The following is a 12,690-nucleotide window of genomic DNA, read 5'->3' on the forward strand; positions in this document are numbered from 1 at the left end:
CTCAGGAGGCTCTCCTTCCCAGCCCCTTTGTTCGATCCAGTCTGTGGGTTGAGTCAGAGACGGGAGGCCGAGCTGGACCCAATAAACCACCAGCACCGGCGGAACCAGAGCGGAGGAGATACCGAACCGGATAAACAGGACTAAAAAAAAATCAACGGAAAAAAACTTTGACTGAAAGTATTTCTGAAACGGTTCGGCTTCTTTAAGAGTCGTTTTTCTTCGACATCCTTTCCTAGCCGTCTTAGCTATCGCCCTGGAGCATGAACCGGCAGGCTGGCGGCTGCTAACCCACACCGGTCTGTCTCCATCACCCACGCTGATCCACGCTGATTCTCCCCTTTCAGTTTTTTTTTTTTCTTGGCTCAGCATCCATATTTGCATCCCAGGGAGTGGCAGACACTAATCCGCCCTGTCTCTCCCCCTCCTCCGCCGGTGAGGACCTAGAAGTTAGCCGCTTCTCGGACACCCCTCGGACTCTGCATTTCCACACAGGAAGGTGAGGATTTTCCTGCATGTTTTGAGTCATTTCAGACATTAAAAAAAAAAAAATTCTGTCTGTTTTTTTGTTTACGGGTGGAAGTGAAGGGCAGAGTGAACCACGCTGCCTGCCGCAGTAGCTACAACAATAGATCAAACTGCTGGCGTTGTGTTACATTATCATCCCGACGCTTCCATCCTGTCCCTAAAGAAATAATATATTAAGGCCTTATTAAGGCTTATTCCATATATAAAGCATAGCTTTAAACCACCAGCATCGCAATTTTGGCCAGTTTGATTTTATTGACCTGATTTAAAGCGTAAAATGCAATTTTTTCTGAATAAAAATGAGTGTAAATAAGATGTAAAATCCAACGTTATGCATGAAAATCGCTTAATTTAATTCCTAACACAAATCTTAAATAAAATGAACATTCCTTATTTGAGGCTATAGCAGCTTTATGTCTTCCTAATAGGCTCTGGGCCATGATTTGTAGGACATGCTCCACTTGGGCACCGGCCTACATTGGACATATATCAACCTGCTGAGACTATTGCTTCACAATAAAAAAAATATGAAGAAAATTACTGTTATTCTTATTATTGCTTTTGAGAAATAGATTTAATGACAGGGCATTACCTCCCTTATTGATCAAAGTGAACTAATGGTGTGGTTGTCACAGATTAAATGTGTGTAATAACCAACTTAGAATATATTTTAGATATTTAAGCAGGAAACATAAGCAGCAAACTTACTTAGATTGACTTATTTCTATAATTTAGCCATATTTGAGGGTGTTTCAAGCATGCACGGCCTGCTTAAGGTTCCGCCACAAGTCCTGACTTGGACTAGGCCGCATCAGAACTTTCATTTTGTTTTGTTTAAGCCATTAAGTTGTAAACTCGCAGGTGTGCTTGAGGTCATGCTGATTGTTGTCCAGGATTTTATTGCTGAGATTCCAAATTCACAGTTTTCTCAATTACAACAAGTTGTCTTGAGCGCCAGTGGTTTTACCTTGAAGCTCTCTTTCTCATGGTTTGAATCGTGAACTCTGACCTTGACCGAGGTAAGTGAAGTCTGCGGCGCTTTAGATGTTGTTCTGGCTTCTTCTGCAATGAGTCTTTGATGCGTTCTTGTATTAATTTTGGTCGGTCGTCCATTACTGAGAACATTCAGAACTATGTTGGGTTTTATCCAGGATTTATCTACATGGTTTTAATAGTGTCCTTTTTATGCTCAAAGTCAGTCAGATTGTATGGAAAGCAGTGTGAATTTTTCAGTCTTACCACAGCCTTTCTTTGGTTTTGGTCAAGACTTTAACTGAGCCATTCTAGCTCAGTTAAACTCCATTCCTCCAGGGCTTCTATCCTGAAAACCTTTAGATGCATCTCTGCTTCACCGTGTATCCCAGTGATCTCAGGGCAAAGTTCAAAGTTTCCTGTCGCACAAATTGAAAACAACTGAATTTTAGATCTTGTACACATGCAGCTGTATTTTTATAAAAACAAATATCTCTGCCACAGCGGAAATATTTTAAAATTTTATACGTAAAAAAAACAATAATATTGTACACACAGGATTGGTTCCTGAAAAGTTTTCATCAACATAAACTCACACAAACACAACCATAGCGTTATTTTAAACATTCCAAACCTATAGGGGGCAGTGTAACGCAAAGCTAAAACCTGTCAGCCAATCAGATTGCTTCAAAATAACCATGACTTCCTGTTAAGAAGTAAACATGGCACCAGGCGGTTTATTTTTGGGGACAGATATACATGTTGAACTACTTGTAATTAGCGTATTAATTACGCTAATTAAAAGTAGAATATAAAGTCATTAAAACACAAGATAATGTCTAATTACAGAAAATATTTTCCATAAACCTCATTTAGTTTTTTTGTTTCGGTCTTTTTTTGTGTGTGTGTGTGTGTGTGGATGCTTTTTCTTCTTTCTGTTCTTTATTCTTATTGTATACTTTCCTTAAGATATGTATTTATGTATTTGTTTTTGGTCTAGTTTCTAGTGCAACCCATTGTGAGACAATCAAATCCTTTGATTGTTTCACAATGAGTTCTTCGTACATTATATCTTGCCTTTTCTTCTGATGTTCTATTCTTTAAGGTAAAACCTGTTTGTTTTTGCACATTTTTGTTCAATAAAGATTAAAGAAGTCACAGAACAGCTGGATTTAAACACACAGTTGGTTGCACTAGGGTTTAATTTAAGGGTATGAAAATAAATGGAGCTTGGATAACGCTATACTTTTTAGATTTTTATTAATGGAAAAGGATCCACTTCCCGGTTATGCAATGCTTAGACATAAAAAAATACAATAAAGTCTGTAGTTGAGTGTAACATAGTTTGAAAAGGTTCAAGAAGTTGTAATAGACCACCCTCCTGCAGCTGTGTTCTATTTGGTCTTATCTGAGACGATAAAGTCAGGTTTTGTCTGGAATTTGGTTGGTTTTGTCTTGTTTGGAGCTCACAGATAAACCATCCAGGCCACCGTACAAACTTTGCTATCAATCTGACTCCGTTTGTTCTTCAAATAGATCAAAATATAAAATTTGGAAAAATATCTTTGTGTCTGTAGGTCTTCATTACTTGGTTTGATACAAGTAAAATATAGATTGATTATTTTAAATTAAACCATTACAAGTATAAACCGACTGAAGTATTTTATTGATAGTTTGTGGTATTTTCCTTGACTCTGTCTAAGCAGCTGCAAATCTCTCCCATTCCTGTTCCATTCCTCATTTCAGTTTTGTCAGAGTTGAGGTTGTGGAGACTTGACAAGTTCCCTCCTTTTTTTTTACCTTTGTATTTTGTATTGTTTGTGTACTAACATCTTTTCCCTTCTATTTCATTCCTTCAGCTAAACATGGAGAACAACAGCCTCCGCTCTTTGATCTAGTACCGGATCCGTACGCCTCCAGAAGATCGCTCCAGATCCCCGCCGCCTCCCTGCTCCTGTAAAATGAACATGCTGAAATCCAGTGGACTGAAGATTCCCGGCCGTGGGGCCAAGCATTCCAGCCCGATGGGACGGAGCTCCATGGGCGGAACGTCCAGCCCCGTCGCCACTAAAGACAGTAAGTCACTTCCTTCTCCAAACTCCGTGTATATTTCTTCTCATCAGCAGGAAGTGGCTTGGAGCATTTATTTGTGTTTCTGACTCAGTCAGCCTAACACAGCTGTTGTAGGAAACACACTCAAGAACTTCAGTGCGTCTCTCTGGTCCCAGGGCACTTCTCTGTTTTCCCACTGGATTGATTTCTGACCTTTTTATTTGTTCTGTCGTGCAAAACCAGAAAACCTTGCCAAGTATTTTTGGTCTAGTTTCTAGTGCAAATATCACAGTACATGTGAAATAAGACAAAACTAACTTGCAAGTAACTTTTCAGCGCTTGTTTTAAAACAGTTATTTCTTAATTTTGATTTTAAAATGTATAAGTTCTATTGGCAGATTATTTCACTTATAATAAGAGAAATAATTATGTGATATATATGTGAAATAATCTGCTAGTGGAACTAGTTAACCTATCAGAAGCTTCCAAACCTGTTACATCATCATCTGGGTTTTCCTTCATTGTTTAAAGAGACAGTAATTATTCTGTTAATGTCTTCTTATTTTGAAGACATTAATAAATAATCTCTGACATATTCTTATTCTCGTTATGTAGAAAAAATTAGGTAATTCTGTACTTAAGAGAAGTTTGGTCTGATGTAACTTCAGACAGTAGCTGCATTTCCATTATAAACGTGCGCAAAACTTTGTTGAAAAACACAATTTCTCAATTCCATTAAATATGAAACAAAGGGGCGTGCTGTGGTGGCGCAGGGGGTTAGCACGCTCCACGTTTGGAGGCCTTAGTCCTCGACGTGGACGTCGCGGGTTCGACTCCCGGTCCCGACGACCTTTGCCGCATGTCTTCCCCCCTCTCTTCACCCTCCTTCCTGTCTGCCTACTGTCAAAAAAATACGAGCCACTAGCGCCGCAAAAACTCTTCGGAGAAAAAAAAAAAAAAATGAAACACAACTAAAATCACAGGTGAATAAGTTTGTTCACTCGATAAGTGACTAAAAACATCCCACGTCATCATCCTCCTACCACTTCCTGTTGTCTTATTTGTCGTTTCCACCAGTGGCAACATCCGGTTGTTAATCTTGTGACTCGTATGATGCAAAAGATGTTTCCTTTGCAATTTTTTGCAAAATACACAAATTTTGATACAGCTGGAAGAAACACTTTTTTGTAGATACTTTTTCCTTTTAGCGAAAAACTGAAGTTTTTTTCAAAATTGGAGTGTTTGCATTAAGCAGCTTTATTTTGTAATTCCAATTTGCACAGTTTTATAGTGTAGTGAATTGAAGTGCAGCTATTATATATAAATGTATACATTTTTCTTAAAGATTTTTTATGTTCATACATAAAATGATTACGTTAAGCAGAAAGTGGTCAGCAAAGCTGCTGAGTAAATCTTTCACTATCGCTGAGTTACACCAAATTACCACCCTGTCTGAAGTAATCCTAGCTGTTCAGAGCCACACTGTTTACACCGTTCAGTTGTAGCTCACATGACAGGCTTGTTCTCACAGCTCCACACGCATGTCTGTGCTAAATTACAGCCTGACGATGGAAACAGGAGAGCGGCCGCCCTTTTTCTACATCCACCACAGCTACAAGTGTCCGAGGTTCACGCTGATTGCAGGTTTTCATCACAGCGCTCTTAAAACCCCGACTGAACACCGTCAGGCGATATTTTGCAGAAACCTCCTCAGATTCAAGGGTTTTAAGTTGCTGTCTTCCCGTTTCAGTTCTGGGGTGTAAAATAAGATAGTTTGGCTTCAGACCGCACGACCTCTAAATATGGGAGCAATCAGAGCACAGAAAGCGCATTCTTTCCCTGGTTCATTAGAGCCACTTGAAAGCAGGAAAAACAAACATTCCTCTCAGTTATCCATCCAAGTCTTTAATTTGGCCTGATGGTGATGTTTTGGGGGGACTCTCTAGCAGATGACTGTTTGGCTAAAATCTCCACTCTGATTCTGTCAAACTCAAACTTTACTCTCTTCTGACAATAGATTTTCTCAGTGTTTTAGGTTGTTTGTGAATGAACTTTGACTAGAGTTTGTAATTAGCGGGCGTCACACACACACAGCTTTAGGCAGGGCCGATGAACCACCTGGTGTTCTGAACAAAACCGATGGCTATGAATGGAGCCACAAACAGCATTTATAACTACGGCTGAAAATTGTGCTTGTGAACACATTCTGACTGGAAGTTGTTAGGGGTCACAACCCAGGTACTCAACTCTATTGCTCAACCCACAAATGCAGTTCTGTGCTAATGTGGTGCAGTTAATTAGCAGGTTTATTCAGTGGTATAAAATTCATTGCTAACTTCTGGTGCTGAGGTTAGTTTAGACGCTGGTAAAAATGAAGTTTATTTAGTTATTATTTCCTTTTTCTGTTATTTTAAATGTTTATATATATATAGATAGATAGATAGATAGATAGATAGTATTTATTTGTCTTTTTTTCTTTTGATTAAAACAAATGTCCTTATTTAATTTGTTATCCTATTCTTACCCTAACCCTAAAAAAACGTTTTCAATAGAAATCTGCTCCTTCTTCCAACAAGTCTGCTACATAAACACTAGAGTCTGATCAAGTGGAAAAACGAAGACTTTCCTACAGCCATGCATACAGCTTTAAATACCACTTTTGGTATTTACAGCTGCACACCCTTCATTATTTCAATCTTGAATATGAAGCTGATTCACTTTTGGTTGCTGAGAAAAGAGATGGAGGCACAAAATCGCCTGCTGTATGTTATTCTGACTTTTTTTGCCCGGGAGCTGACACAGTAAATATTTGGGTGTATTAGAGATAGAAATTTGCTTGTGTCGCAGCTGTGGATAGTTTTGACAAAATTTTCAGAGTGTGGTGGAAAAGGGTTGTAGGTTAAATCATCAACTAGGTCTTAATTAGTCATGTAAACAAATCACAGCTCAGATTGTAAGAAGCGGTGTATCTTTAGTAGTTTAATGAGCAATGAGATGAGACATTGTAGCTTTTACTCTATCCTTTCTACCTGAATGTGGCTAAAAACACACAGAGGGATCTGTCTTCTGCAGCAGATGATCTTCACAGTGACCCGACCCCGTGCTCTGAATCCCAACCCACAGTTTGTTAGTTTTAGCTGCTGCGACTGTCGGAGAGAGGGGCCACTGTGTCGGAAGACTTGGCTCGGCGTCCAGCGGAGGCTTTAAGCTTTCCTTCAGCTGCTTTTGAGGTGAAAATAACAGAGCCGTGCCACCTCTCCTGGTTCTACTTCTCCTGAAGCTCTGGAAAATCGATTTGCAGCAGCAAGGATCTTAGCTGTAGATGTGCTTCCCTGGCAAATACATGTGTAAATACTTGTAAAATGAATTCCTCTTCTCCGGCAGTAGTGTGATGTCACTCTGAAAATATTAGACAAATTAACCCTTTTAATTTGAGGATGTCTTTTCAGTGCAGTGAGAGGAAAGAATAGCATAACTAAATACCATATTAGTGTAGTGGTCTAGGGTTAGAAGAACTAAGTATCATGTTGGTATAGCGCTTTAGCATTAGCTCCCACTAAATAACAAGTAGGTTTAGCGCTTTAGTGTTAGAGGAACTAACTATCATGTTGCTATAGCACCATAGCATTAGCAGACCTAAATACCATGTTTGTATAGTGCTTTAGTGTTAGCTAAGCTAATGTTTATGATTAGTGATTTAGAGTTAGCGCAACTATCTTTTTAGTTAGTGTTACCCAAAAATGCTGGAAACTGATCATGCGAAGCTTGCCTTTGAAATGTTTTGTACAAGGAGTCCTGTTCAATAGACAGTCTAAGAAACCATGTGAGCTCATGTGATGCAACAATTAAAAACATCATAGCCTGTAGCATTGGGCAGAATAAACCAAATACTACCATCTAACAAGAGCAATGCTTCCCCTGAGCCTAGCGATATTACATATTAAACCCTCCAGTTATTTCCTCTCACATCAAAATGATCCCACAACAAGATAAACATGATATTTTTAAATAAATTAAAGCCTGTTTGTATTTACAGAAAAGACCTTGAATATCCAACTTTGTCCTTTAAATGTTGGACATGACTCTCACTATTGTGCTAAATGATACTGGACCACGACATGAGGCATTTAAAAGCAACAAATTGATCAAAAGTCAAAAACGTTTAGGCTCAGCCACCCAACACCCCCTCCATCTGTCGTCCACAGCTGTCACAACCTCTGCTGAAGGCAAAAACACAATGTCAGGCCTTCCCGACAGATAAATCCAACCAAACATTAAGCGACTGAGGGCGGTGGTTACTGTTGAAAATGATCATAAAAAGTGGATTTAAAGAGAGAGGAGGGTGTGTGTGTGTGAAAGAGAGACCAAAGCAGTGAGAGATAGGGGGATAATTAGAGGGAGGAGGAGGAGGAGAGGGACCGGGAGGAAGCTGTGGAGGTTTCATTGTGCACAGTCGATGAATAGTGGGATTCAGATGGTGGTGGGAGGTGGCCAAGCACAATGGTGAAAGTAAAGGCTGTGTTTCCAGTCTTCCCTCTGCCAAGGATCCTTTTGCCCCTGCCTCCATGTTGCCTAAGAAACCCAGATCATGGTGTTAGTTCAGATTTTAAATGCCACACTGAGTCTACAAACCTGCTTGACAAAAATAATTTTGCAAGCATTTATAAAGTAGCATATCCAGAAAGTACTAGTGGTTTGAGTCTAAGAGCATCCCTGTTATCCAGAGCATAGCTCCACCTGCTCCACCTGCTCCCCCATCTCACTACGAAGCACAGTGTTGTCCGTGGGGATTGCTGCGTGACCTCCTCTGTCAACCTGTCCATCAACACTGCAAACACGAAGGTGCCCAAAGCTCATCCCTGATGTAATCCCGCCCCTCTTATTGAACCGATTTGTCCCTTCTGGCGTACACTTCACAGCTTCTTCACACACACTTCTATGCCACACCTTTCTGCCAGTGTTTCACAGTTTGTCCTTTAGGTCAGCTGATGGCGACCACAGAAATGAAATGTGAACTAACGGGTTAAATGTTTGTTTGGTTCATCCATCCATCCATCCATCCATTTTCTTACACCCTTGTCCCTAGTGGGGTTAGGAGATGCTGGTGTCTATCTCCAGCTACGTTCCGGGCGAGAGGCGGGGTTCACCCTGGACAGGTTGCCGGTCTGTCGCAGTTGTTCGGTTCAAGTTAGAGCATTTCATATGCAGAAATAAAAATTAAATAAATAAATCAAATCAAAAATAAAAATCTTGGTTTTGTAGAAATAAATAAAAACACAGAAGTGCCTGGCATTGTTTCTTGTTTTTGTATGTTTTTCTAACATATCGTATCAGTTCCACAGGTAAAATAGGTTGTTATTAATAACCAATACCTATTTCCATCTGGTTGTTATTTATATTTCTGGTGTGGGTTTGGCCATGTTTGTGGGTTTGGCCATGCTTAGTCATGTGACAGTGTTAGCGATGCAGTTGAAAATGTAGGGAGGTATATTGTACACCAGGGCTCTCCAACTTTTAGGCTATGGTCACTGATTTGTACCATTTTTTTATGTGTTCCTAAATCGGATACAACGTCATGTCGCATTTTATTTGACTTTTACGTCACTGACATGAGAGATGCATCATAATGCTGCACCAGAAGACGCCAGACTCCGTAAATCTGGATGTAAACAATGGCTGAAAAAAGCCACGATTATGACATTATAAAAGAAACATCACAATCCCACCACTGTTGGTTCTCACTACACGTCCAGACACACGTCTTTATGGAAGCTGCAGTTAATGCGCCACAAAACTCTGTCACTATTGGTTGTTTTCTTTTTACCAGCTTCCTTCCTCTTCCTCCTTCTTGTGACATAAATGTCACTGAGGGTCATTAATTAACAGAGAATTAAAAAAAAACTTTTGATAGCCCAGCTGCATAATGGGACAAAAACAGAGCGACCCACTTTGAAAGGCATCTGCCTAATGAGGAACCTCTGTGACCCCGTGTTTTCTGCAGATTCTGGCACCATTTCGAAGCCATTCCCACCACATCATCACTTCTCGTCTTTAATAGTTGTTTCCGTCTCACTTAATCTCTCAGAACTCCATATGTGAGCAACTGAGGCATAAGCTACATAAAGCACAACAATTTTAGGCCCAAAAAGCCTCTGGGTTCTTGGTGCTATAGAAAGTAGACTGGCACCAACCACTGCTGCTGTACACACACACAGGCAGTGCTGCGCACCAGACCGCATGCTAATGGTACCCTTACAGACTGCTGAGATGCAGTTCGCCTATGTGTCAAACAGGCAACATCCCAGGCAGCATGGCAGGGTTAATCACCGGCTTGTCACTGATACCGTGTCTCTGACCCACTTTTCACAAAGAATTAGAGTATTGTCTAATCTGCCTGCTGAATGTTGCCACATAGGCATTTTTTTTTTCCCCTGCAGGAATGTCACGGTTAAGTGGGAGGAGGTAATTTAGTAGAACAATGCAAGAAACTGCCAAAATTCACAGATGAAATATGATGTCTGTGTTTTTTAGGCACTCCACCGAAGGCTGCCGCTCCGGCTAAAATCTCAGAGGAAGGCGATGATGTTGTAGGAGACTACACTGTTGGCGAACAGGTGTGGGTCAACGGCGTCAAACCCGGAGTCATCTCCTACCTGGGGGAGACCCAGTTTGCCCCCGGACAGTGGGCCGGAGTCATACTGAACGACCTAGTTGGCAAGAACGACGGGTCGGTGGGTGGCGTGCGCTACTTCGAGTGCCAGCCCCTCCAGGGCATCTTCACGCGGCCCTCCAAGCTCACCCGACAGCCGGTCGGAGAGGGGAGCGACAGCCACTCCACCGACTCGGCCCAGAATCAGACTCACCAAGGCGGCGGTGGTGCCCCTGCTGGCCAGAGGGTGGTGGTGCCGCTCAGAGAAGGGCTCCTCAACAGCGCGGTGAAAACGGGAAATGAGTCTGGCTCCAACATGTCGGACAGCGGCTCGGTTAAGAAAGGCGGAGATAAAGACCTGAGAGTTGGAGATCGAGTTCTGGTGAGTAATCACTAGTTGTAGATTGGATGGATGTGATTAGAAAAGGCAGGCAAATATTAAAATTCTGAATGGGGAGAGAGGATCATATTTGTTGCCTTGTTGGCCAAATTAAATTAAATCCAGAAGGCAGAAAAGTATCAAAACTACAAAGATTTTTTTTTCTTTCTGCTGAACAGTAAACAAGGCATAACAAGATTTTAATTTATCAGTAATAAATTTGCCCTAATTAAAAATATAAAGTCCACATTTGCATCAGCCACCTGTGATGGCGGGCCACATTTGTGTCATTCGGGTGCCAAACATAATCAGTGCAGGGGCCACAAATAGCCCACGAGCCGCACTTTGGTCACCCCTGGGTCTAAACAATCTATTGATTGATACTTTCATCCATCCATCCATAAAAACTTGAGTCTGGAAAAGTAGGGAGTTTTGATGTAGAAACATCTAGGGCGACTCTGGCTGTAGGTTCAGCTCCTTCAGTCATGTCAATGTGCCCCTGGGCAAAGCACTTAAGCCAGTTTGCCTACTGATCTGTGAATCGGGGTATAAATGTGCACATTTATGGGTGAAACTGGGTGAACATGTCTGAAGTGTAAAACTCTTTCTAGTGGTCAGTATTGCTAAAAGTTTAGTTCCTAACAAGCTAAATGAACTCAAGCAGCAGAGGGGTTAAATATCCACCAGACTTATACCAGACGCTTCTTGATGCCAACAGAAATTAATGTTTGTGGTGCTACTTGGTAAAGGATATTAGCAAGTCCTTTAGCAATACATACATTATCAGATGTATGTATATATTTGAACCTGTACGTCACATTTCCCCACATGTTGCAGAAAATGAACCTGTGGAGAAGAGAAATAGGTGCATGTTAGAAGACCCCTTAACGTCGTCTTCTAACCCTCGCCAACAGTGAGGAGTGACATTGGACGGCTACTGGCGTACACAGCGTTCCCTCGCTGATAAATTTGACCCCGGCCCCCTTTGCTTTCCATTTACTGATGGGCGAGGGGGATGACTAGCACCTCCACGCCGCTCAATATTATAAATCACTCTGGATTACTTTCAGCACTTAAGGAGAGGAGCGTCCGCTGCTGACACATTGATCAGTGAATCCATCTATTTCCTAAGCCTCTCCCAGTGAAATCCATCTGGCTGCGGTGGCACGGATGTGCTGCTATCCAGTCGTCTCGGCCTCTGATATTTTGTGAAATTAGCACAAACTCAGATTACACGCTGTGGACACAAAGCGGGTGGTTGTTTCTCTGTATTTGGTGTCAAATTCTAAAGCGGTGGCAGTAGAGGGGACACCCTGAAGAGGAGTTTATCAGCGCTGACTGGGAACCTTTCTGATAATTTTGTCAAATTCAAGCGTTTTTGGTAAAAGAATAATTATACGTGTCGAGGATTAGACGTTGTGAAAGGAAGGAGTAGTTTTATCTCTGCAGACGACACCCTGGTGACGTTTTAACCCTGATTCGCTGAGACGTCTGCCGGCCACGCTGACAGACAGTCTCCGCCTAACGTCTTGTGACATCGCACGTCTCTGTGGATTCACAGAAGGACAACGGTGCCTGATAACATCCCCCAATTCACTGCTTTCTCTTATAACATATGTCAGCTTTATTTGCTATTAATTAATCTTAACATTGTCTCCTAAATTTCAACAGTTATTAGGAATATATATTTTCTGCCCGATCACCGATGTTTTAAAAAGCCTGACCTGCCGATTCCAATATAGCCAATACTTTTTTTTTAATAACTGACACTGTCAGGTTTTATAAGATGGCAGAACACAAGGCTGGATTTGCTGCATGACAAGTTAGACAGACCCTGTAAGTTTCTCACAGGTGGGAGGGGCTCACAGCAACTCTCTGAAAAAAAAATCACTGTAGGAGTCTGCAAAGTCGCTAAATTCAGCAACAAATGTTTTTCACCACTTTTTAGGAAGATGTACTGTAAACTCACCACTATGCATTAGCGAGAACAAATGCCTGGATCAGTTGATTTTATGTGAATTTCTGTGGAAAACTGGAAGGGCTGATTTTTCAGACCTTTCTAGAGGTAAATAAGCAGATTATTTCACTTATAGAAAAAAATGTCTTGAATAAG

The 12,690-nt window shown here is 41.3% G+C and overlaps 1 protein-coding gene across 4 annotated transcripts in view; it reads left to right on the forward strand.

The window, feature by feature from the left end:
- The window catches only part of clip2 (CAP-GLY domain containing linker protein 2), a 35,575-nt gene continuing 22,885 nt past the window's right edge, over nucleotides 1–12,690 (forward strand). For 2 of the 4 annotated variants that reach the window (XM_028031498.1, XM_028031499.1), the window contains exons 1-3: nucleotides 1–496; nucleotides 3,357–3,573; nucleotides 10,081–10,580. In XM_028031498.1, coding sequence (XP_027887299.1) covers nucleotides 3,459–3,573; nucleotides 10,081–10,580 — 615 coding nt within the window. In that variant the 5' untranslated portion in view covers nucleotides 1–496; nucleotides 3,357–3,458. The remainder of the gene's footprint in view (nucleotides 497–3,356; nucleotides 3,574–10,080; nucleotides 10,581–12,690) is intronic. The other 2 variants (XM_028031500.1, XM_028031501.1) reach the window with 2 other exon arrangements.

The sequence above is a fragment of the Xiphophorus couchianus genome, chromosome 11 (assembly GCF_001444195.1).
Source record: "Xiphophorus couchianus chromosome 11, X_couchianus-1.0, whole genome shotgun sequence".
NCBI classification, from domain to species: domain Eukaryota; kingdom Metazoa; phylum Chordata; class Actinopteri; order Cyprinodontiformes; family Poeciliidae; genus Xiphophorus; species Xiphophorus couchianus.